Genomic DNA, 24,983 nt, shown 5'->3' with positions numbered 1-24,983 from the left:
AGACCTCTTTCCTAGTCGGGTTGCTTTTAATGATGCACATGATGCTTTCAGGAGCACAACTCCCATGTGTGTAGATACAAAAGTAACCTCTTGGTCCTTGGTATGACGCAAACGTGGAAATTTCCATAGGATCCATGTGCAAGTATTCCACTGAGACTTTTTAAAACACACTCATAACAAAGACATAGGAGGAAAGGCGAGAGGAGTTCAAGTCATCATTTTATACACAAACAAAATTTTCCATCCTTTGTCATCCTGATTTTTTTTAAACCATCAGAGGCCTGTTTCCACCATTGGAATTATTATTATCAGATTTATTTTTTTTTTTACAACTTTTTTTTTTTTTTTAAACACCCAAGTTGTACATGGGAAATGGTGGAAAAAAAGGCTCTGGTTCATTTATTTATTTTTACTTAAAATAAAAAAATACCCCCCCCCCCCTACTTCGATCAGAATGTACGTCATCCCCCCAAAAAAAATTGGAAAAAAAAATAAATAGAAAAAAATTCAATCCATAGTTAATTTACTAAATACATTTTGCCCAATGCCCATCAAGGTTAAGTTATGCACTTTGCGCCTTATAAGAATTGTTTGTGTTTTTATAAGAACCCTCTCCTTTATAGTTAATCTCCTCTAAGCACTTGCCAAAACAAGCCATGTGAGGACATCTTGTTGTCTGGCGTTGCGCAGACGATAACAACCAACATTGTTACTCGTGACGGGCGGCGCGGGGGGAATAGATGGCGTTTATTATTCAACGCGCCGACGCATTTGAGTGTCTTAGAGCGTGTGTTGTCTTTGAGAACTGCGATTTCCTTTTAAGAGCAAAATGTAAAATTCACATGGACATGTGGGGACATGATATGATCCTTTTTGGCTGGGACAACTTGGGACTTGTGTTGTTGGGAGAAAGATGGCAAAAGTGGAGATAACAGCAGTTGGACAGCAAAAAAAAAAAACTTGATGTCATTTTAAATTGGTATTGGTTCTAAAGAATCTCAATGAGGCTGGACGTGGCAAAACAACTCAAATCGAACACCCTTAAAACTGCTGGGTCAAAAATTGGACCGACCTAATAACTTGGGTTAATTTGACCAAACTTTGGGTTGCTTTGTACGAAACAAACCAGAAAGTTGGGTCAAATCGATCCAGTCTAGGGGGTCAAAACAACCCAATATTTGTGGGTTGTTTTGTACCAAAAAAAGAAAAAGAAAAAAGAGATTTGAAAAAAAAAAATTAACAAGAAAGTTGGGTCAAATTGACACAAGTTAGGTTCAAACGGCCCAGTTTTCGGGATGGGTTATATTAAGTACCAAAAAAAAAAGTTTTCTACAAACAGACCCATAAATTTTTTTAGGGGCAAAAAGGGTTGTTCTTACCCCAAAAAGAAAAAGAAAAAAGATTGATTTGGTGAAAAAAAACAAAAAACAAGAAAGTTGGGTCAAATTGACACAAGTTAGGTTCAAACAGCCCAATTTACGGGAGGGGTTATATTTGGTAACCCGCCCAAAAAAAAGAGTTTTCTACAAACCAACCCATAAATTTACCAAGTTAAGGTGTCAACAACACAATTTTTTTTTAGGGGCAAAAAGGGTTGTTTTGTACCAAAAAAAAGAAAAGAAAAAGAAAAAAAATTGATTTGGGGGAAAAAAACAAAAAACAAGAAAGTTGGGTCAAATTGACACAAGTTAGGTTCAAACAGCCCAATTTTCGGAGGGGTTATATTTGGTACCCCCCCCAAAAAAAAGTTTTCTACAAACCAACCCATAAATTTACCAAGTTAAGGGGTCAACAACACAATTTTTTTTAGGGGCAAAAAGGGTTGTTTTGTACCAAAAAAAAAAAAAAAGAAAAAGAAAAAAGATTGATTTGGGGAAAAAAACAAAAAACAAGAAAGTTGGGTCAAATTGACACAAGTTAGGTTCAAACAGCCCAATTTTCGGGAGGGGTTATATTTGGTACCCCCCCCAAAAAAAAAGAGTTTTCTACAAACCAACCCATAAATTTACCAAGTTAAGGGGTCAAAACAACACTATTTTTTTCTCTTTTTGGGGGGGGCACCAAAAAGTTTTTTTTTGTACCAGAAAACAGAACAAAAACACAACAAAAAAAACCTACAGAAATTTGGGTGAATCCAATTTATGACCCAGCAGTTTTGAGTGTGAGCTAACTTGTCTATTCAAACGACTACTGTGATGCACTGAAAATGCAGAAAACATTAAAATTAATTAAACAAGAAAAAAAATTAAAAGATTTGAGGGTTTGGCTAATTTTTTTTTAATTTTAATAACACTTCAACATTTCAAGAAAATAAATATAAGCAAAGGATGGAGCAAGTAACTACGGGAAGTTAAGTCGTTTTTTTTTTTAACTCCTACACCGCCAATCCAATTAAAATGGAACTTTGACAACTATAACCGTCATTGGCAGTGAATGCGTTGATTTTTTTTTAAAAAATGTTTTAACTTACTAAATAAAATAAACAATTGCATTTTAAAGAAGTTTTACATTTTGAAGGGGGTATCATTGACAATATGTGTTTTAAGCCAATAAAAACAGCCAAGCGCTATATTTCACTGTAAAGTAAGTGCGAATCCAAATCGTATCCACAAATGAACTCGATAAAACTAGTGCTCTACTTTTTTTTTTGTTTTGTGGCTGATGTCCCTCCACACACAAACGCAGCAGAGTGTGTAATAGCCGCGGCCATCAGCACAGCGGCGGTCGGCCTCATGCGTACGCACGCTGTGCGGAGGTCGCCGCTATTAAACAACAAACAGCGGCCGGCGAGGCGCTGAGATGCTTCGGCTCCCGGCGGAGGTGTGTGGGGGGTTTGGGGGGGGGGGGGGGTGGGGGCAAGAAAATGAGGTGATTATAATGCCGCGCCGGCAACAAATGGATATTGTGCGCATCATTCCGTTAGATGACGGAGCCTTCGCCGCGTAATATTTACCAAAATGCTCGAGTGATAGACGCGCTGAATTATTCAACAAACGGCGCCCGGAGAGAAAAAAAGCGCTCGATGGCCGTCTAGCAAATGTTCAGACGGACGATTTCAAGCGATACGGACGCCTCCTTGGCAGCGGGACGACCCAAAGCAGGGGTCACGTGGTGCCGTCCTCTTCAGAAAACAATTGCGTGATTCCTCAACAAGCAGATATCAATCAAAGTTGGTGCCGTCTCATCAGAAGTGTCTGGAAATGGTTTCTTTGTCCTTTTAGCGATTGCGTCATCCCACGCTCGTCTCTTTTCTGCTTATGGTGAAGTGTGCGACCGAGCGTGTAGTTACCTTGGCAAAGACCAAAAGCATTCGAAAGTATTTTTATTTCAAGAATGCACATTCAGCGCCATTTACTCCTTCAGTGATAGCGAAGGCCGCTAAGTCTATATGAGGTGAGGACGCTATAATCGCTTTTCAAACTGACTAAAAAGAGAGCATCAAGACTGCTTCATATTTTTCCTGCACATCAACTTAATAGTCAAGTTTTCACATCAGAAAAAAAAGGATATTAAGTGAAATTAGCACAGTTTCAAGGCACTATTGTTCACACATGACCATCAGAACTTTTTTGACACATAACTTGACCCTTAAATAATTGCCGGCGCGCGCGTGCGTGCGTGACATCATGCAAAGGAGGAACACCGGCGGCACAGGTCGTGACCCGCCCGACACCGCCTCGCTGTTCCTACAACCCCGCGCCTTTGCTCCCTCTTCGTTAAATGCCATTACGGAGGGCTCGGGTTCAGACGAGCTAATGAGCGCGGGTCAATTAAGAGGGGACAGTTCATACATTAATGAAATCTCAAAGCGGGTTCAGGTTCAGTATCTGTCTTTGGCCGGAAGGACAATATTTGATGTACCGGTAGCTTGTAAAATATATTAGCACCCCTGATAAACTGCGGCACTTTAGAAAAGAAAAAAAGAGGTCTTCTAAACACTACAGGTTAGTCAGAATCAGTGATGCCAGTAACGCATTACTTAATTTGCATTTTTTTTCCTATACAAGCATCAGTTTTTTGTTGAATTTGAATATGTTGGTAATATATTAAGATTTCTAAATTGTTTGTGTTTGGTAATATTTAATACTAAATTAGTCAACTTTTTTTGTATGATTTTCTACTAAATTAGTCAATCTTTTGTAAAATTTCCTATTCAATAAGTAAAAAAATTGGGGTTAGATTTCAGACAAAATTTTCATATTTTTTTATATGATTTCTTACAAAATTAGTCAACTTTTTGTTAGATTTCCAACCAAATTAGTCAAGTTTTTTGAGGTAAGATTCCAGAAAAATTTGTGAACTTTTTGTCAAATTTCCTGAAACATCAGTCAGCATAGCATTTTGGTTTGATTTCAAACAAATTTAGCCAACTTTCAGTAAAAAAAAAATTCTACTTCTTAAATCCTATAAATTAGTCAACTTTTTGGTTACATTTCAGACAAAATCAATCGACTTTATTTTAGACCAAATTGGTCAATTTTTTTCGTACGATTTCATCCAAAAATGCACCTTTTTTTTTAAGATTCCCTACTATCTACTACTATTAGTCAACCGTGTGTAAGATTTCAGGTAAAATAAGTCAATTTTTTTTGTAAAGATTTCCTATTAAATTAGTCAACTTTTTGTTAGATTTCCAACCAAATTTATTTGGTAAGATTTCAGACAAAATTTGTGAACTTTTTGTAAAATTTCCTGCTACATCAGTCAGCTTTTTGGTTTGATTTCAGACAAATGTAGTCAACTTATGTTAAAAAAAAAAAATCCTATAAATTAGTAACTTTTTTGGTTAAACTTCAGACAAAATCAATCGACTTTGTAAGATTTCAGACTAAATTGGTAAACATATTTGGTCAGATTTCAAATTTTTGGGGTAAATATTTCCTCTTAAATTAGTCAACTTCTTGGTTAAATTTCAGACAAAATGAATCAACTTTATTTTAGACCAAATTGGTACATTTTTCCGGTACGATTTCATAAAAAAATAAACTTTTTAGTATGATTTCCTACTAATTTAGTCAACCGACTCCACTTTTTGGTTACATTTCAGACAATATTAATCAATTTTTTTCCCTATTAAATTAGCAAAAAAAAAACATTTTGTAAAATTTCCGTCAAAATTGGTCAATTTAAGATTTCATTTCAGTTTTTTGGGGGGTTCTAAGCTATGACGGGTCCAGCTAAACACTTTTTTGAATGATTTCCGTTGCAGATTTCCTTTGATTTAAAATTTTTTTTTTTTTTTTTTTTTTAAAGACTTCCTCCTCAATGATTTTTTTTGCAGCAAGAGTTGTCGCCCGTGGCACTCTGGCATAATCGGTCAATCTCATTGCCGAGAAGTGTCACGTCACTAACGCGCCACAAATTGTGAATTTAAGACCTCATTATCTCGGCTGCCTGCTAAAAAAAAGGCCAATCTGCAGACCGCCGGTCCCTGACATAATTAATATTTCCATTTAAGCCGCTTTTAATTGCTCCGACAGTTCCATTGCTCAGGTGTCTGATACGCGGCCGAAGCCTCGCACCGTTGGCTTACGACGGATTTGATTTCAACAACCGTTGCGTCTTCATGTCGGATTTATTTGAAGCTACATTGGCAAGGTGTTGCAAATTCTTTTCCGGAATGCAAGAGCAGAGTGCGCTTAAATCCGGTTGACATATACAAGGAAGGCGGCGAGTGGCGAGCGGCGGCATGTCCTTGCGCGTTACGGCTCCCTCGGATGCTCCATATTTAATGAGGGCAGGGAAAAGGGGCCGGGAAAAGGCCACGTGGGCTGCCGTTGCTTGTTTTCCACAGTTGGGAGCGAGGCAGGGGAGATGATTAAAGTGGGGATTTTTATGTGTTGCAGTGGCGGCAGGATGTGCATGTGCACCTGTGATTATGCGTCAGATTCTGCGTCCTCGGGGGCAGCGGCATGTGGGGTGCGTTATGGGTTGGGGCTGCACTTAGGGATCGTTAGGGCAACTAATGTGTTTATTATTGCCAATGACGCACGGGCACACACTTGAGGCATGACGTGGGATGCTGCAGCTAGCGTGAAGGGCGAGATTCAGCAGATGGCACTGTGGTGTAAACCCCTCAGAAAACCGAGTAAATAAATTGGAGACAATTCTTTTCACAAATCCAACTACAATATACCTGAAATTACGGAATTTTAAAAAAAAAATTAAATTTTTTTTTTTAATAATAAAATATTTTTTTCATCATGATCAGCAGGTGGCACTGTTAAATTAAGTTTTTAATTGAGAAGTGGTGGTATAAACTCATTGCAAAAAGATTATAAATAATGTGTGAAGGAAATGGTTTAGCACATGACAGACTTTATAAATTAATGTAAAATCAAATGTAAAAGAAATCAAAAATTTATTATTTTCTCTTTCTTGTGAGCAAACAGGGGAAGAGTGAGCAGCTAGGCACAGAGAAGGAGGGAGGGAGGCACTGTCATAAGAAAATAAATAAATATACCAACAGGTAATGGTTAGCCCCAAGGACAACATGAGTAGCACACAGGTCTGTTCACAAAATAGCGAATAATTAATTACACGCTTTTGGTTGTATATCTATGTATGGAATTTGTTTTTGTTCATGATGAAATTTTAATTCATCTTGCCAATGAACCAAAAAAAATTCCATTCATTCATGCATTCAAAAAAACGAAAGAAAAATATTTCACCAGTGATGGGACACAGCGACTTACTAAGAATAAAAAAAAAAAGACAAATTAACATTTATTTTTAGCACATTTATTTATAATGCCCAAAAAGCCATTTGTCATATGCCAATTAGTTATTTCATTCTGCTGAATGAAATCTGCCTAGCAACAATTTCCAAAGCAGGAAATTTTGCCGACTCTTCCAGTAGTGTGTCGAGATCGAGTGTGCTTTGGCGCCTCGCAAAATGGCAGCACGGGCATTTGGGTGGTCGTTGACGAGTGACGGGCACCGGCGAGTAAACACGGGTCAAGTGCGCCATGTCACGCCCATTAGGCCCGATGGCAGCTTTGAACGCTCGCCTAACGGCCGCGGTGTGGCGGCGCATTTTGCAGAATCAGGTGCGGCTGACGGAGCGTCAGAAATAATCTTCCGTGTCAGCAAGAACACGACTGATTTACGACATGAAGCCCGTCCAAGAACACTCGAGCTTTTCATCCAACATGTGCAAACTGCATATTAGTTGCTATAACCGCATGCGCTTATTAGCGTGCCAGAATAACAAGTGGCTAGTGGCTCTGATGCTCCAACTAAATTAGTTGACTTGTTTTTGCGATACCATTATATTTTTTTCTTTTTTAAGTTAAGTATTACGTATAATATATATATATATATATATATATATATATATATATATATATTTATTTATTTTTTTTACTTTTTTTTGTAGATTTACTACTAGTCAACATTTTTCTCAAATTTCCTACTACTGTATTAAGTAGTGTACTTTTTTTGCAACATCTATTAAATTAGTTACAAATTCATTACTTTTTTGATAAGACTTCCTTCTAATTCCGCCTTCATGTAGAGGTAATACTTTTTTCATAAATGTTCCTATTAAGTGTGATTATTTTTTTTGTACATATGTCAACATTTTCTGAAAATTACTTGACTTTTTTGGGGGGGGGGGGGGGGGGGGTTGGGGGGTACAATGTCCTACCAAATAAAATGGCAGCAAAGCACTTCGACCTGACTCGATGAAGCCCCTCCCTACACTTCAATGTAGTTCATTGGTGCGCCACTAGATGGCGCTAAAGTAACATTTTGGACATTTGACCTGGTTTAGGCCTAAGAACAAATACTGCGAATAATGGTGGACCGTTACACAACCCAAAAAGATCAGCCAGGGAAAATCTATGAGATCTCCTACTAAATATAAACGCCTTTTGTCATAAATCCGACTAGCATGCTAGGCTAACAAGCAGCTGGGCGATTGCCAGCAGTCAATTGCCACATGAAATGGGAAACCAGGCGGGAAGTGGGATGCAACAAACCCAAAGCATCGTCCGATCGCTTCACTGGGGCCCGAACGTTCAATAAAGATGCAATGGTGACATCCTCTGCTATGCATTAATTATGAAACGAGCACCACGACAATGCTGGGCTATAAATGATCAAATGTAAATTTAATGTGGATGTACAGTACAAGGACACACACGCTATGATATTTATGATGTCGGGAATGCAAATAGATTTTCCATTTGTGGCACGTTAGGAGAAGAATAGACCCATTACGTATTTCAGATGAGAACCAGATGAGCACCCTTGTTCGATAACATGCGCCAATAATCAAAATGATGGCAACAATTACCCAACTACAGAAAATGGGAGGAGTTTATTTCTAACATTTGGAACACTATTAAAAAATTAACAAAAATCTTACTGCAAGTCCAAATTTAGAATGTAGTACCACGTTGCGCCACAAAATGTCAGGTAGCACTGAGGTCTACAGGAAGAGATATAGCGTAATTAATGAGCAGAAGAAGAGGCAGAGAAGGTCCCCAATTAAGCTCCAGTAATGCAGGTGACATTCAAACAGAGCAGAGAAAATAATATTATCTGCTCTGTGAGTATTATAGAAGTTGCTTGAAATTGTATAATTACCATAGCAGCTATGCTAACTTCCATTAGCCCGCCTACGCGGTTTTCACATGCTAACAGTGAGCTAGCAGACTCTCGATATTGCAGATTTTCACAGTATTTTAGTTACAATTCCTATTTCGAAAGAACCGCAAGTGAACATCCCACAAAGATGTCTGCCATCTGCCTGTTGATGCTGCGGCACCTGTGATGGACAGCTCGCTGATTATTCTCAACACGACAGGATGCTAATCACCGGCAAAAAGGTCAAACGCAAACATACAAACACACGCGGCACACACACACTCACACACACACAATCAGATCGCACTTCAAATCGATAAAGTACGTTAGATGCACCATACGTGATCATCAATCACTACGGCCATTGATTACAGGGGGGGCGCCATGCGTGCGTGTCCTTGTGTCGCAAACTTATTTGCTCATATGTAAAGGTTATGAGGCAGTGTCAGCTATTGATTGTTTGCCAGACATATAGAGCGGCTTACATGTTCCTGAGTGTAGTGTTGTATTTTTTTCCACGGTTATGAGTGCTTTAAAAAAAAAAAAAAAAAAAGTAAAAATAAATAAATGTCTGAACTGTATATGTAGAGCCGTAAAATTAAAAAAAAAAAAAAAAAAAAAATCAAAATAATTACATATAAAGAATACACTGTATAATGTTGTACAGGAATAAAGTTACATTAACATATCTAAATAAAAGTAAAAGTACTTTAAAGGTTATTATAACATAGCGACACCGATGCTATTTGTTAGCCTGCGTATAGCCTTTTACATTGTTTGTTAGCATTAAGCTAATCGTACTATTAAGGCAAAGCAATTTAGCCATTTGTTGGAGGGAAGGTGCGTGTTGCCATGGCAACCAAGTACTCCAGGCGATAAATTCATCATGCGCGTCTGTTTGCAAATGTCAAAATAAAGTTGCACTTAGTCGGGAATAAAAGCCATATTACTGTATTAAAGGAGTTGTATGATAAGATCCAGATTTTGGAGTGTGTTTGCCATGTGGAAAATGGCCTAAAGGATGATCGATTATGTGTCCGCCCATCGTGGACCTTTTTTAATGGGCTCAGAGACTGAGGATATTTGTTCTTTAGGCGGAGAAGCTGGATTTATCTCACAGTGCTAACAAAATGGACGCTCCCTTGTCTGGTCAGAGGTCTCAGAGGGGGATCACTAATGGATCCATCAGTCATTTAGCAAAGAATATTCAACCGTTTTTTTTTTTTTAAAAGGACGACAAGCTATGAACTATTTTCTGTCTATGTAGAAATATAGAAAAAATATATCAGATACATTTAGGAGGATTGTTGAAAATGGCCAACATGACCATAAAATGGCTGCTTCAAAATAAAACGACTGACTTCCAGTGTCTTTTCAGACATGACTTCTTGTGACTTTTTTTGTGGGTCTACATATGATAAATGGCTTAAATTTCAAGTGAAATTGGCTTCTGGGGCGCAATTTTGTAAAAAAAATTCAGAAAAAGTCCTCAGAGGTGGCCAACAGGACCCTAAATTTGCCGCTACTAACCAAAATGGCCGACTTCCAATGCCTTTTCAGGCATGACTTTTTGCTTCATGAAACTAAAGCTTTTGGGGGATATATATATATATATATATATATATATAAAATTTGAATGGCCATTTTAGTAGAGGCTTGAGACAAAGATGGAGGATAACACAGAGAAACGGACTTGGGGGTAAAAGAACAAGAGTGAAAGACTATAAGGAGAAGAGGGGGTGTAGTTTGGCCTGAAGGGATCCTCAATAATAGATGGAGAAAGTGGCGAGCGAGGAGAAGTAAAGCCCGTCGTCATCTCATTCTCAACTATTGATTTGGGTTGGCTTTCTATGGCACATTCAGAGCAATTACTAATATTTGGAACTATTAATAATGAAGACAGTATGTTCCAATTAACTATGCAAATATATAATGTATTAGCATTTATGAAGCACTTATTGGTCTTATGTCATTAAAAAAAGGATTTAAGTCAACTCAAATCTAAAAAAAAAAAAAACAATTCTAGAAAATCGGATTTATAAAGTTAATCATGTAAAAAAAATACTGTATTTGTTAAATAAGCACATAATTATAGTATATTTTTAGTTGACTTCCATTTTGTGATATTCTCCATATTTTATTTAATAATTATATAAGCAGTAGGCCTATATTTTATTTGGAGATTTCATATACTAATACAAAATTCCAGTTTGATTCTGATTTCTTAGAACCTGAAACTGCAGCTGCTATTATCATAAGATTATTTTTAGCTGCATCATTTTTTTTATTTATTTATGTTGCTTATTAATTTGCTTCATGATCTTAATAATTACATGCACATCCATCGGTCTGTGATGACCTCTGTGCAAAGACACCGGGGCTAGTTAATATTCCAGTCTTGACATCCTCTATCTGTGCTAAATCATCATCACACACACACACACACACACGCACACACGCACACACACAAATGATACCCCGCTGCCTCTTAATTTCACTCCAGGCGCAGAGTTAATAAACTCTAATCAATGTTCACATAATAAACACACAGATAAATTGATAATGCCAAACATGAGATTAAGATGGCCGCGGCTACGCTAATTGTCAAAGTTCCTGATCCGCGGGGGGATACGTGCAGTGAAACCAAAAATGATTCGGCAACTGTGAGGGAGATTGAGGTTATGTAGCATCTCATTTCAGACAGAAGTGCGGTTATTATGGGGAAAAAAAGTACAGAGAAAGAATAAGAAAGTCAAAACAGAATTGTGCTTGCTCCATTGTCAAATACCAACAGTAACTGTTTGCGCTAACAGACAGACACACAAAGCTAAAAACAGTGTTTGTTTGTGTTAGCTTAGCTCGAGCTAAACAGTGTGGCTTTATCCATTTGACATTTAGCTTATTATCAGTGAAACAGGAAGTAGGCTGCTAGCTAGGATGTCCCCCCCCCAAAAAAAAAATCACACATAAAAAAAAATCATCATTTTCACTTCAGGTAGATTAACATACCAAAGACTACGGCTAGCTTTGTGACAAACCTGTCAGGTACATTCTTAAAAACATTCACTAAAAATTATTTAAAAAGGAAGAGCCACTTACATTTCAGTAAAGATCCCGATAATTATCCATTTGTGAAACCTCACATGGTCCACCGCGAACCTTAAAAGCACACAATCCAACAAATAAGGATAATGAAGTATGATTTTCTTTTCAGTTAGCTTAGCATGTAGCAAGTTTCCCCTCAACAGTTTTGCCTTGATGGAAATATGTTGTCGTTGGCCTTTTTAGTGTTTTTAAGCTTCGCATGTAGCATATTTTAGTCCAATTGTCATGTTCTATGTGCGGATAATTTGCCTAATCGTAAAAAGCTATGCCATATATTACTCGTTTCAAAAGCAGTCTTCATGTAAGAAAAACAAACAGTTCCACACATACCAAAGGTATCTGTTGGTGTTGGTGTCTGTTCACAAGTCCTTCCACAAGTGATGGCAGCTGGTCGTGCCTTTCTTCCTCACCTGAAAATTCAGGTGAGTTGCATCGCCCTGCTCAGTGCTGCCCTCTTGAGCTACATCCACATATGGCTAATTTTGCAACACACCTCTCAGGTGTCTATCCAAGGTTATTTATTTTTTTCTCTCCTTAGCTTAGCATGTTAGTATGAACAAAACAAATTAATGCCACATTTTTTTCTTTGTTTTTAATTCCTCTGTATAAATACAATAACTATACATTTGTAATACGAACCAGGAAGTAATTCGGGAAGCCAGCTTAGCATATAGCATGGCAACAGTTTTGGAGCATTCAAACTTGGCTTGTTACATTTTTAGGAATCAAACACGCTAAAAGCTGACAAAATGAGACGACAAGAAAATATAGACAACACATATTCAGTATATTTGTTACTTTTATTAATTATTATCATTATCAATATTTTTTTTTTCAAGTTTAGCTGCGTAACAAACTTTTTCTTGGCCATCCAACTCCTCCCCCCCATGTCATTAACATACAATTTTTGCAAACCTAACAAATAGCATACAGAAAGATAACAGAATAAAATAAGACATGACAGAAAACTACCTTTAAAAAACAACAACAAAATAGTCCCATTTTATATTAAAAAGGAATCAAGACAAAAATTCTACAAAAAAAAAAGAAAAGAAAGAAAAGTTGATTAAATGTACATTTACCCATGCATGGTTCGGACCAAACTGGCCTTTTTTTTTAAGCTCCCTTCTTGAACATGTTCGTACCATCGGCTGCATGCTAAGCTACATTTCTGTTGTCCCTTCGCGATGAACCAAAAGCTTTATCGCGACTTTTTATTATGACCGCAGGAAGCTAAAACACTCAAAGGGCTTGATGTAAACTTTGACGTGAAATGCCATTCATGTGAACTTTATTCGACGTGGAAGAAAACAAAATTCAAACATAATTGGAAAATGTCCCCCGCCCAAAACTTTTGCAATTCAAGTCGTTTGAACTTGGACGAAACTCCCAACGGCTACCTTTATGGACCAAAGCGGGGGCGGAGTCAAAGACCAAGAGCACAGTCTCATCTGTTTCCGAAAAGAAGCCCTCCAGTCTTTCCCTGTCACTTCATTTCTTTGCTACATTTCCAAAATGTAAACATGACCATTTTGATCACCCGCCAAAAACAAAACAAAAACAAACAAATACACACCCCTACACATCCACTTCCCATGGTTGAAATGATCCTTTATTTTATATATTTCTTTAAAAAAAAAAGACCTTTTTTCGTATTATTTTGCATGATAGGATTTTCGCAATTTTTTATTTTTTGCAATGAAAGTGAACTTTGGAATCAAGCTATTTTTTAAATTTTATTTTTTAGACTTTGTGTCTTCCAAGCAGCAAGCACAGTGTGACCTTGATTTGGCCTTTCCTACTTTATTTACAATTTAGTAGAATTTCGCACAACAATCCTTATCCTTGATGCCAGCTTAAGGTCCATGTACTGTTGATACCAACTAGTATTCTCCCCCCCCCCCCCACTCGTGCTAATGTTACAAAGCTCAAAGGGGTGAGATTTGGACTTTCCCCCCAATTTTCATCAGTGAATCGGGCCAGAAAAGAGGAATGCTTCCATTTGTAATGACTTTTTTTGGTCCTATGTGAGCTTCACATTGCCTCATTGCAGGTTTGTAAATTTAAATTTGCTTTGAATTGTAAAAAAAAAAAAAAAAAAAAGACTCCCGTCAGCAAGTTGTTAATTTAATTTAAAATCCCAAGTAAAAAAATAAAAATAAATCCCAAGTTAAAAAATTTGGACTCTTATTAGGATAAATGACCCCATGTGACCTCACACGCTGAAGTACGATTTCCTACTAAATTGTGTTGACGTCCAGCTAAATATGTGTAAGCACCACATATGGCTTTAAGCTGAGCGAACAACTTTTTTTTTTTTTCTGAACAGATGTCGGCTTCACGACTGCTTACGTGTGATTGATGAAAACGTGGGCGCCATCTTGGCCGCACCTCCACCGTGTGTTTTGTTTTTTGGCTCCGGCCGTTGTCTGAGATCGTGGCTAGAGAGATCAGAAAGTCAACCAGGTAGACTTCCAACTCCAGTAGATCCTTTGGATTCTGAAATAAGGATGCACCCAAAGACAATAAGGCGCTTTGCTGTAGTCGATTTATGACAAAATTATTATTTTTTTCTTGACGTACCTTTTTGAGACAAAGGATGGATTTACACCGAATGTTCAAGTGGCACAATTCTGACTTTTTCCACAACATTTTTAGAATATTACGGAGTAATGTGTTAAGTGACCCTCATTTCAAATCAATGGGGGCTAAGAGTGCAAATTTGAATATTTATATTATTCATGTATGATGGTTTACCTCCATGTTGTTCTTCATGCTTGTGGAGTTATCAATGTGCAATTTGGTTATATGTGCATTGCGGGTTGATTCTTGCATTGAGTGAATATAAACATATTGTGTCACTTGAAAAAGTCATTCCATCAGAATTGTGCACTCGGACCTGTGGCGCAAATCCAGTCAGAGAGGAAGAAGCATGTTGAGTAGAAAAAAGTGTGAGCAGGCACTAGATGGGATTTCATTCAACGGATAGAAAAATATCACTCTAAGGCTTCTTTTTCCTTCATTTTAGTCCTATAGTGTTTTTTCCTCTCTCTCTTTTTTTGTTTTTAAACTAAGGCAGCAAGGCGGGTGACGTTTTTTTTTCCCCCCTACCTGGTTATGTACAACTTTGAATGTAAACAGTTGAGAAGTAGAAAAATATTCTGCTGATAAATAACCGCGACAAAAATAATAAATGTAAGAAAAAAAAAAATAAGCAGATGGGATGGAAGGGTATTTCCTGTTAAGTCATTGCACAGTAAAATGTATCAGTAACACTACTGAGGTGACCTGTAGCACACTGACTATTGATTTGAACCCAAACACTTAAAGTTGACCTAATAATAATAAAAAACAAAATCAGGATGAGAACATGGACTAGGTAGAGGGTCCTTGGTTTACGATGGTCCCGGTATAAGACGAGGTTGCAGATGGTGCGCAATAAGCTACTTTGCACGGCGGCATAAGAACGGCGTATTTATTGTCTTTCCGTTTTATATTTGAGTGTTTTTCATAGAAATATAGACTATAATTTCGACTTTACTACTGCACCAGTATAGGCTAGTTATAGATTAAAGCAGGTTACAAAAAATGATTGCCATTTGATGAGAAAGCCAATTTTAAATGGGCATAGTCGTAAAGTTATGACATAAAAAAATTGTCATTTAATTTTTTTTTTATTGTACATAAAGATGCAATTTAGAGTGAATAAATAAAAAAAAAAATCTTTAGGAAAAATAATTAAAATAGATTGAGGGAAAAGTTGCAATGTTACTGGAATAATTATAGTTGTAAATTTATGAGAAAATGCCTAATTTTACATTGATATGAAGTAATATTATGAGAAAAGGTATGATTTTATTAGACATCTAAATTTAATGAGAAAAGGCATTTTACACGGTCATAGTTAGTCAGAATATTTCAGGACAAAGTCAATTTTATGATTTATTTTTTTTAATAAATACAATTTACGTGCATAATGTTAAAATTTGATGTGGAAAAAGCCACATTTTTCCACAAATAGTCAACAATTTTAAAGAAATTTGGGATTTAAGGCATCATTTTATATGCTCCTAGTTGTAATATTGCAAAAAGTATTTTTTTCCCCCTTTTTTAAATGTGTTGTACTTTTGCACAAATAAATATGCCAGGTGACCTGAATAAATCTAACATTTTCCAACTGCATGAGAATCGAGTCGTGGATTTTACACAACAAGTCGTAATACTGCGAGTAAAAAAAACGCCGCCATAGGAACGGAACTTTTCGTAAATCGAGGACCCCCCGTACGTGAGAACATCATGACGTCAGCTACATAATGTACAAGTTACAAAACAATCCAATAATAGAAATAAAAAGCAGGCGGGCTGGTGTGCAACACGCGTGACCCCTGAGGACTGAAATAGCAAACCTTCATTTTGTTTACATCCATGATCGGGGACGGACGCGCCCTTGACCCTCACACACGCACACACACACACACTCTCATAAACATTTCCATAACAATGTAAAAGAAACCTAAAAAACAAAACACTACTTTTGTAGTACCAAGTCCTGAAAACAAGTATTTGCCTTTACAAAATAACATAAGAAAAGTGTATGAAATTGCATGTTTTTGTAATAGAACAATATAATTATTATTATTAATATTACTATTATTATTATTGAATACAAATGTTAAGCAGGTTAATAGATTGTTGTTTTGTTCAATTATCAGGCAGGCAAAGGCAGCCAGGCACATAGCTAGTATCATGGCACGGAGGGAAGTACAAAATAAAGTCACTTGGTTCCGTCCACACGGGACATGGAGAACACTTCGGTTCCGGATTGGCACCGTTTTGGAGCAGTTTCGACTGGTTTCAGAGAGATGCGTCCACACTGAAACAAATAGTCTTGGCTGTTGGAGGGAGTTTTTCAAGCCCAACAGCAGAAGATGCGCGCTAGATCCACTTTGACACCGCCAAGACCAAATCAGATTTGGTTTTTGCGCAGGTCGTACCGATGTAACAGATGATGCCGTCAAAACTGTCCATCACGTCATCATTTCCCCATGAGTTTTCTCCCATCCCAGCAGCACTTCGCAGGGTGATTTCTATTCCAGCATTGGGATGTGTGTTTTTTTATTTTATTTATTTATTTTTGGAGGTGCGCTACAGCTCGCCTTCGGGAGCATATGTAATATTCTCGAGGGACATCAATGACCCTCTGTGTCCCCTTTTTCCGTCTCTTCGCCACCATCGGACGCCATCTTGTTACTTTCCTCACTTCCGTCTATGGCGTCCTCACAGGTAATGTCTTTTTGTGTGTCGTCGCCGCCTCCATCTTTTTCTTCCGAAGTCAACTCTGCCGTTGAATCCTGATTCTTCAGCGTCATATCTGGATGCTCCAGTTCCAGATCTCGATGTTCAGGCTCCAAAACAAGATGCTTTGGCATCACGGCGGCGTCGGCGATGTCATCCTGATCCTTCGCCGGCGTCTTTTTGTCCGTGTAGCGGTGTAAGCCTCGCTGTATGTGCGTCGTAAAGTCATAGCGGTCGGCGCAAACGTGCAGGCAGAAGCCGCACTGGAAGGGTCCCTGGTCGCCATGGCAACTCATGTGCAGTGCGTACATGACCTCGTCCAGGAAGTAGATACCGCAGTGCAAGCAGCGGTTGCTGGGCTCGTCTTGTGTGGCGACGTCCGCAGTGGCGCGGGTGGACGGGGTCCCGTCTTCCGCCTCCCGCCGGGCGCTGTTTTCCTCGGCATCAACTTTCAGGCTTTCCGATGAAGGAGACTCCCGCTTCTTCTTTTCCGCGCAATCCGTGGCGTCCCGTTGTCGTATGGCAAGGTCCAATGGTGCGTCGCTTTCCATGGATGATGACGAGGTTTGCGGGTGGAGAGGTGGAGGCGGGTATTGGGCCGGGGCGGGCGGCGGCGGGAGTGGCGAATATGGCGAGGCACAGTAAGGCACCGCGTAGCTTTGCGGGTGGTGCTGCTGCACCGGAGCCACCATGGCGCCCAGGTAGTGCGCGTTGTTGGCCAGACCCGCCGTGCCACCCAGGTTGCCCATGCCTGAGGCGGCGGCCATCTTGTACTTGGTCCAGAAGCGCAGCCAATCGGACTCGGGCGTCAAATCCGGCGAGAGCGTGAGGGAGAGCGGCACGGGGAAAAGAGGGTACTGGTACTTCTCAATGGGCGAGCCTGGCGGAGAGTAACTGGACGGTTTTGACGGCCGCATGTACTTCTCGATGGGACTTCCTCTTTCCGAGCTGCCGCCGGAGCCGACTTTCCCCGCTTCAACTTTGGCCAGCACGTCCACCACCTCGGAGGAGGCGGGGTGCGACGGGAGCAACAGCGGCGGCATGCGCCGGTGTATCTCCAATGTCTGGTTGGCCAGGAAGGCCTGCGTGGAGCGCGGCGACCGCGAGCGCGGCGATGGTTGCTGCTGGCTTTTCACCGACACGCAGCTCCTGTCCGACTCGTCGCCGTTGACCCGCTCGTCGGCGGTGGTGCGCTGCTGCTTGTGGGCAGGGTTTTCGGGCGGCAGCGTGTCCGGGTTGAGGCGTTTGCGGGTGCGCCGGCGGATGATTTGCTCGCCGTTGTTCTGCTTGATGATGTTTAGAGGTCTGGGCGTCTGCAACACAAAATAAACACAAAATGTCAAAATGTGACTTGCATTTTCTCGTCGGAGAATGTATACTCTAAAAACAGTTAGGTCAAAAATAACTCAACTATGAGTCAAAAATGGACTGATCCTCTAACTTGGGTCAATTTGACCTAACTTGGAGTCAAGAAGTGGGTCTTTTAAAGTAAAACAACTCATAAATATTGGTCAGATCCTTTTACTTAGGTCAAAACATTGGGTCATTTTATATAAAACAACCCAGAAAGTTTGGTCAATTTGACCCATAAAGTGGATCGGTCCATTTTGGATCCATAATTGGGTTACTTTTGACCCAACTGTTGAGTTGAACCCGGATCTCCTGCACATAATCATTTCAATTACTGTCTGGTTCCTACCCTGACCACAAGGGGGAGTGCTTGTATATGATAACTTAAGTAAATAATAATTGTGGGAAATCATTATCATGATCTTCACATATAATTACTGTGATTTATGATTAACAACATAAAAACAACATTATTAAAGGTAACCTATTTTTAATTGCAGCGCATACAAAAATTCACTAAAATTCCCCTATTGACAATTAAGAATTTTCTATGAACCACATGGAATTTGCATGAAAGTGCATGTAGAGTTAAAGGAAGCTCGTCAGTGTTGAGTGAACAAAAAACGAAAAAGGAGAAAGTGATTCACGGCATCAACGGAACGCTTTTCCATTTCAAACGTGAGCAAACTTGAAGCGACAAAAGGTCGCCGGAGTGAAGACAAACGGTGACACGCTCCCTCTCGCACCCGCGACTCCATATTCATAACTCTCCCTGTGCACTCTCAACACGCCAGCGTTTTTACTAGCTGCGATCCTCGCTAATAATGTGTGTCGAGCAAATAAAACTTTTTTATCGTGCCATGTAAAATATGGCCGTCGTGGCGACCGGCAAGAGCCGAGAGGGAGGGACTGAATGGGACGAGAGTGGCGGAGTTCTGAAACTGGTGCGTCTGCAGTTTTTTTTTTTAAGACTTTTGTAGATCGTCCAAACACGCAAGCTAACTAGAATGGATCACGTATTGTTTTTAGTTACTGATGACAATATTCTAAGACATTTTCATATACTACAAAATTGAAATAAATGTTATGTTTATTGGCCTTTTCCCCCATATTTATTTTATAAACAGGCCTAAAAACAACAATTGAGTACCACAATTATACAAAAAAAAAAGTAAAAATAGGCAAGATTATTTCTAGATTACAATGCCGCAGTATAGTTATTTATTTGCATTACTGAACATAAAATTAGGTTTAGTGGTTGAACATTATTCTTGATTCATTTCAAATGTAGGTTTAAAAAGGTGGAATCAGCTTGAACGTGCTCATTTCTGTTCAGAATGGTAAAACGATGAGACTGAAATCGAAAAAGGATGCATGAGAGCACTTCGGCAGGCAGCCTAGTAAATATGTTACATTGATAATTGCATTTTTAATACCTTTGAATGAATATTTTCAAGAATAGTTATTGGAAATGTTAAAGAATCTTTGTCCACTTGCAGTTTTGACAGTCAGCCACCCAATAAAAATCGCTTTGTGACCCAATTTGGATAGCCCGACCCACAGCTTGAGCTACATTCGGTAATTGTCAAGCAGTCGGCTCGTTTATTAAATCAACAATGCGATGGAAGCACCTTGCGGTTGAACAAGGCCATCTTAAAAAGTCAATATGCAAACATGTACTGATGCGTGAAATGACTCTAAACTCCACAAGAGCACGTCTGAGGTGATCCACGCTTGAAAGCCGGCTGATTCCGGAACCCGAGTGTCGTTATCTCATCTGTAATTCATGCCGTCTAATTAAGTTTGGGATTTCCATCGTCTTTCCCCAGGCTGGAGACGGCTGGTCGGCTCGGATCACGCCACAGCGGTTCGCGCTCCCGAGGAAGCTGACTGAGCTCTGCGACTCCCCGGCAGCCAAATCAAATATACTTTGCACAATATTATGTTTCCACAGCAGGAGTCGCAGTGCAACAGATCTTAAGAGAGCACAATTTGCTGCCTTTATTTGCTATGCTAAGGGTGAACAGATGCACAGTCTTCTGGCACCTTGGACGACTGAAGCCCGATTCCGCCGCCGAGTACAGTATAGTACACAGCTGAACCGTGTTTCCTATTGGGCTGAACAATTAAAAACAAATCAACATTGCAATGTAGAAGAATGCAATTTTCGAATTGCAAAGGCTACTTTCATTCAGTCACTCATTGGGCTGTATTTATATTAAATAATATATAGTGTATACATACAGTATGCACTCACGCAGATTTATTTATATGTATATACGTATATATATATATATTTTTTTTTTAATTATTATTATTTTTATTATTATTTTTAAATATATATATATTTTTGAAATTTTATATATATATTTTTATATATATATATATATATATATATATATATATGTCTTTATTTTAGCGTAAATCTATCCTATGAGATAAAAAATTTAGATATTGTGTATAATAATAATAATAATAGAAATATTTTTTTGTTTTTGTTAAAAATAGGGTAAGAGGACCTTTAAAAACAATTGCATATTAAATCACAAAGGCAGTAATGATGAGGATGTGTGTGTGTGTGTGTGTGTGTGTGGGGGGGGGAGGAAATCCCAATTTTGATTATTTTTCAAAATTATGATGATTATGAGGGTGTCCCTTAGACCCCAAAAGTTTGAGAAGCCTTCTTGTTTATTGAAGGGGGTAACACCGAGTCTTACCGAGTGCAGTTTCTGATAGAGGCCGCAGGCGTTGCAGACGTAGCCGCCGTTGGCGTTCTTCCTCCAAAGTGACGTCTTGGTGGTCAGACAGTTGGCGCAAAAGACCCCGCTGCCTCTCCGCCGCTGGAGGACGATGGGGAAAAAAACACACACACACACACAAGATTGACGTTAGAGAGTCAACACAAATGGATGAAGAAAAATAAAGATGAGGAGTTTAAGAAGTGCTTTGCAGGTAAGTCGTTAACGATATTAGTATACAAGCGTGGTAAAGAGGCGGGTGAGGTGAGCAGGCTAATTGGCGTGGCAACGTGCTCCATCACAGTAATGAGCCAATCACAGCGTTTCTCCATCCCATTAGGTCTGTGGTCCCCCAGGTCGCCAACCTTTACGATGCATTCCTCCTCCACGCCAACAAACTCACTCGTTTTTATTTTCTTCTTTGCCAGTCCGTCAATCTTCACTCCCAATTTCATTTTAGATTGACTTTTTTTTTTTTTTAATGCATCAAACACTATAGCCACACCACACCTTGGAATTTAGGATTGATGTTCATTTATTTCTTACAATAAGAAGTACAGCTCCATTATGTTCTCGCTCCTATATACGCCCTAAAATTCCATCTCTGCGCCTGCCATCTTTGGCATTCTCCTTCTGGTGACGGTCCGCCGGGACCTTCTCCTTTCAACGCCGCCATCTTGTCGCTTTATGTACCTGACACAGTAGAAGGCACTGAAGAGCTTAGCATTCTTTTGGGCAGCAAGGGGGTTCGAAGCAGCCGGTGCGAAAAAAAACATTTTCACAAAAGCGCCTTCACTACACCCGAGGCCGTTCTGGACTCTCAGAGCTGTTGCAGATGGAGCCACGAGCACATCTTCCAACGGGCATCTGTTTCCGGTGGGGGGGCAGCTACAAAGCAGACGGGGCACAGCACTGCTACATTTTCAGATTTTGTTCCCACCGGAAATGTCTTATTCGCGACAAGGCAAGGATGTGAATGGAGTTGGGGGGGGGGGGGGGGACAACTGCAAATCGAGTTGTAATTAATCACAGTTGGTTTTCCATACATTTTGGTTAACAGATTCTGTAGATTTATAATCCAAAAATCGACTTACATACACAACAAACAGCATGCGATTATGGAAAATTTAGGCAGCAAGGTGGACTAGTGGTTAGCACGTCGGGCTCTGTAAAAACTAGATTAATTGATTTGAGTGTTAATTTTCCTCATGTTCTATACAGCTAATTTAATGGAATGACCATCTGTGGTGCGGATAACCTCGCTCATAATCATGCTAAGTTTCATTGATTATTTCATATCTATCCATTTTATTTAAAACTTTTTGACGATACTACTTTGGTGCAGTTAGTTGTTTTGTATGTAAACCAAAAAAGCAAGAATGTTAATGAAATTTCACTTGGCCCGATTTGTAAAATACGTAGTGGCCCGAGACAGTGCCATACTGGCCCAGGGCCACAATTAATCGTCGGACCCTGATCATGGAAGAGACTTAAGGATTTTAGGCTACCGTGTTGTGTAACAAAGTTGACAAAATTCAGAGCTAAAGCTCGTACTCCACTGAGGCGCGAACGTTTGCGAAGGTAGCAAATATGAATTTGTCGCCAGGGTTCGTTCAAGAGTCGTAAAATCATGTTGAAAATCTCCTTGCGACAAGCAAAAAAAATATGAAAACTGTTAGTGAACATTGCGACCCCAAACAAACCCTGTCACACGGACGAGAAATCAACATTTGCTAGCTTCGCAAATGTTCGCCCCTTAGTGGGATACAGGCATTACATTTCAAAAATCCTAAAAAGTTTGTGTGTGGCGAACATCACATCATAGCATGTTGTGGTAAAACTAAGAATCAACCTTTATCCTAGTAGTAAAGGGGAGAGAATGCATGAAGTAGACGTGGAATGCAGTAACGCAAGGTCTTCACAGTAACAGAGCACCTGCTGTGACCCTTCAACTAAACTCGAGCCACCTCTTGATTAAAACAACTCCTTGTTTACACAGTGCCTTGGAATTGAGCGAACAATAAAACAATTGAGCCATGAGCCACATGCTGCTTCACCGAGTCAAAAGGCTATCTGATCACATGTAGCAGACAGCTCCAGTACATTTCCATGACACGGCAGTAAAATACCCTTAGACAGTTTCCTGCTGGAGACGATGAATCGTCCACAACCGTTTGTTTAATGTTACTACTGTTTAGCAACAATGTTTTAAAAATGGGACATGAACGTTTTTTTTGCCAAGCAGAGATTTAAAGTGCTTTTCCTTCACTCTACTTTAAGACTCCGGCGACAAAATATCAGACAGTTCAAATATTTGCAAGCTAAGATGTTTATTGACTCGCGTCCACCCGTCGCCGAGTCAATGTGGGGATGATTAAACATCCTGTTCCAAACGTGTTGTATGGAATAAACAGCACATGGCTAATATTGGGATTCTTTATGGTGCATGTGTTGCTTTCTGACACGGGACCACGCACGGATCCAAATCCTCTCGCTGGCAACGCGCACTACGTGTGTGCGCGGGCGCGTGTGTGCGCACACCATACGCTCGCCACATGTAGCGAGACGGAGCCAGGTGATTGATTGATGTACACTTCCTCTTCGAGAGTGTGTGTGTGTGTGTGTAGTCCGCCGCAAGCTCAACAATGTGTCTGTCATCAGAATTTAGCTTCTCTCCGAGCGAGCCAAATTACTCGCATATGGTCACGCAGCTGCCCCTCCTCCTTATGGGACGATGGACGCACAGACTTCAACATGAGTGGAATCAAAAATGTATCCAGAAAGCTAGCAGCCGGGTTTTGTGCTACACAAAACATCAAAACACAAGAGAACAGACACACGTATGCACTAATCATAGCTCATACACCCATTTCTCAGCTACCTATGACACGCTTCAATTTGTACCCAACGCACAGAAACTCTCAAGGAGGAAATTGCATCCTGCTATTAAAAAAAGGATTTTAGCCTGCAACAATACCTAATCTGACTATGAAATAGCCATTCGGATGAAAACAATCATAATTAAGGACATGGCAAGGAGGCTCAAATGGGCACAGGAGTGCAATCAACTTTATGTCAAAGAGCAAATAAAAAAAGATATTTATTGCATTGGTCACTAAGTGATATTTATGTCTTCTTTTTTCAAGGGCTCACATTTCTTTCCAATGCTGAGAGCTTTATGGCAACAATGTAGAACATGAACAACACCTGTCGACATGTCAGAAGTTTAAAAGCTGACTTATTACACGAAACACACTCAAATTGAATTTGTGGAGGAACTATGTGATTGAAAAAGTTTTAGGAATATTCATTTAACAATGACTTTTTTTTATGTCACTGTTACAACATAGCATAAAAAAATATCCATATATTTTTTCTGTTCTTTATCATCACGAAAGCTGTATGAAAAGCAGTATGATTTTTGCCTGTATAATTTGAGCAAAGGGAACTCTTTTTTTTTTTTTTTTTTTTTTTTTACATACTCACAGTGTTGATATTTTAATTCGTGTTAATGAGCTGAAAACAGGCTAATTCAAAATGGCATTTCCATGCAAAAAAAAAAGATCTTATTTAATCATTTTTAAAAATGTATTGTGTACTTTTATTAAAAAAAAAAATTGTATCAGTCCTTTAAACATCACAGAACCCTTTTTAGGATGATTCAGTTATTTAATTTAATTTTTAATTTAAAGAGTTGCTTGAGATTTAAATTTACAAAACATTTAGATTAGAAAGCAATTGCGCAATTTTCATATTTTTTACTTACAATTTTATTGCGGTCCTCTACCATCAAGGGACGCCGCCCTATCCTAAATATTGTATTTTTACAGCAAAATGCAATTTAGTCATTAACTTACAAATACAATTCCAGAGTACAATTCTGTAAGAGAGAAAAGATGGACG

General features: G+C 39.1%; 2 protein-coding genes across 9 annotated transcripts in view; both read right to left on the bottom strand.

Annotated features, from left to right (window-relative positions):
• The window catches only part of csmd3b (CUB and Sushi multiple domains 3b), a 346,686-nt gene extending 334,591 nt beyond the window's left edge, over positions 1-12,095 (bottom strand). The window contains exons 1-2 of the mRNA XM_077547793.1: positions 12,028-12,095; positions 11,692-11,751 (exon numbers count right to left, since the gene is read on the bottom strand). The gene's annotated coding sequence lies outside the window, so the exon portion shown is untranslated. The remainder of the gene's footprint in view (positions 1-11,691; positions 11,752-12,027) is intronic.
• Positions 12,096-12,478: 383 nt separating this feature from the next.
• trps1 (trichorhinophalangeal syndrome I) overlaps positions 12,479-24,983 on the bottom strand; it is a 171,213-nt gene continuing 158,708 nt past the window's right edge. For all 8 annotated transcript variants that reach the window (XM_077548805.1, XM_077548803.1, XM_077548810.1 and 5 more), the window contains 2 exons: positions 21,060-21,182; positions 12,479-18,305 (listed from right to left, as the gene is read on the bottom strand). In XM_077548805.1, coding sequence (XP_077404931.1) covers positions 16,887-18,305; positions 21,060-21,182 — 1,542 coding nt within the window. In that variant the 3' untranslated portion in view covers positions 12,479-16,886. The remainder of the gene's footprint in view (positions 18,306-21,059; positions 21,183-24,983) is intronic.

This window comes from Vanacampus margaritifer, chromosome 17 (genome assembly GCF_051991255.1).
Source record: "Vanacampus margaritifer isolate UIUO_Vmar chromosome 17, RoL_Vmar_1.0, whole genome shotgun sequence".
In the NCBI taxonomy this organism is placed as follows: Eukaryota; Metazoa; Chordata; class Actinopteri; order Syngnathiformes; family Syngnathidae; genus Vanacampus; species Vanacampus margaritifer.
The sequence above is the reverse complement of the archived record's forward strand: the minus strand, read 5'-3'. Positions and strand labels throughout refer to the sequence as shown.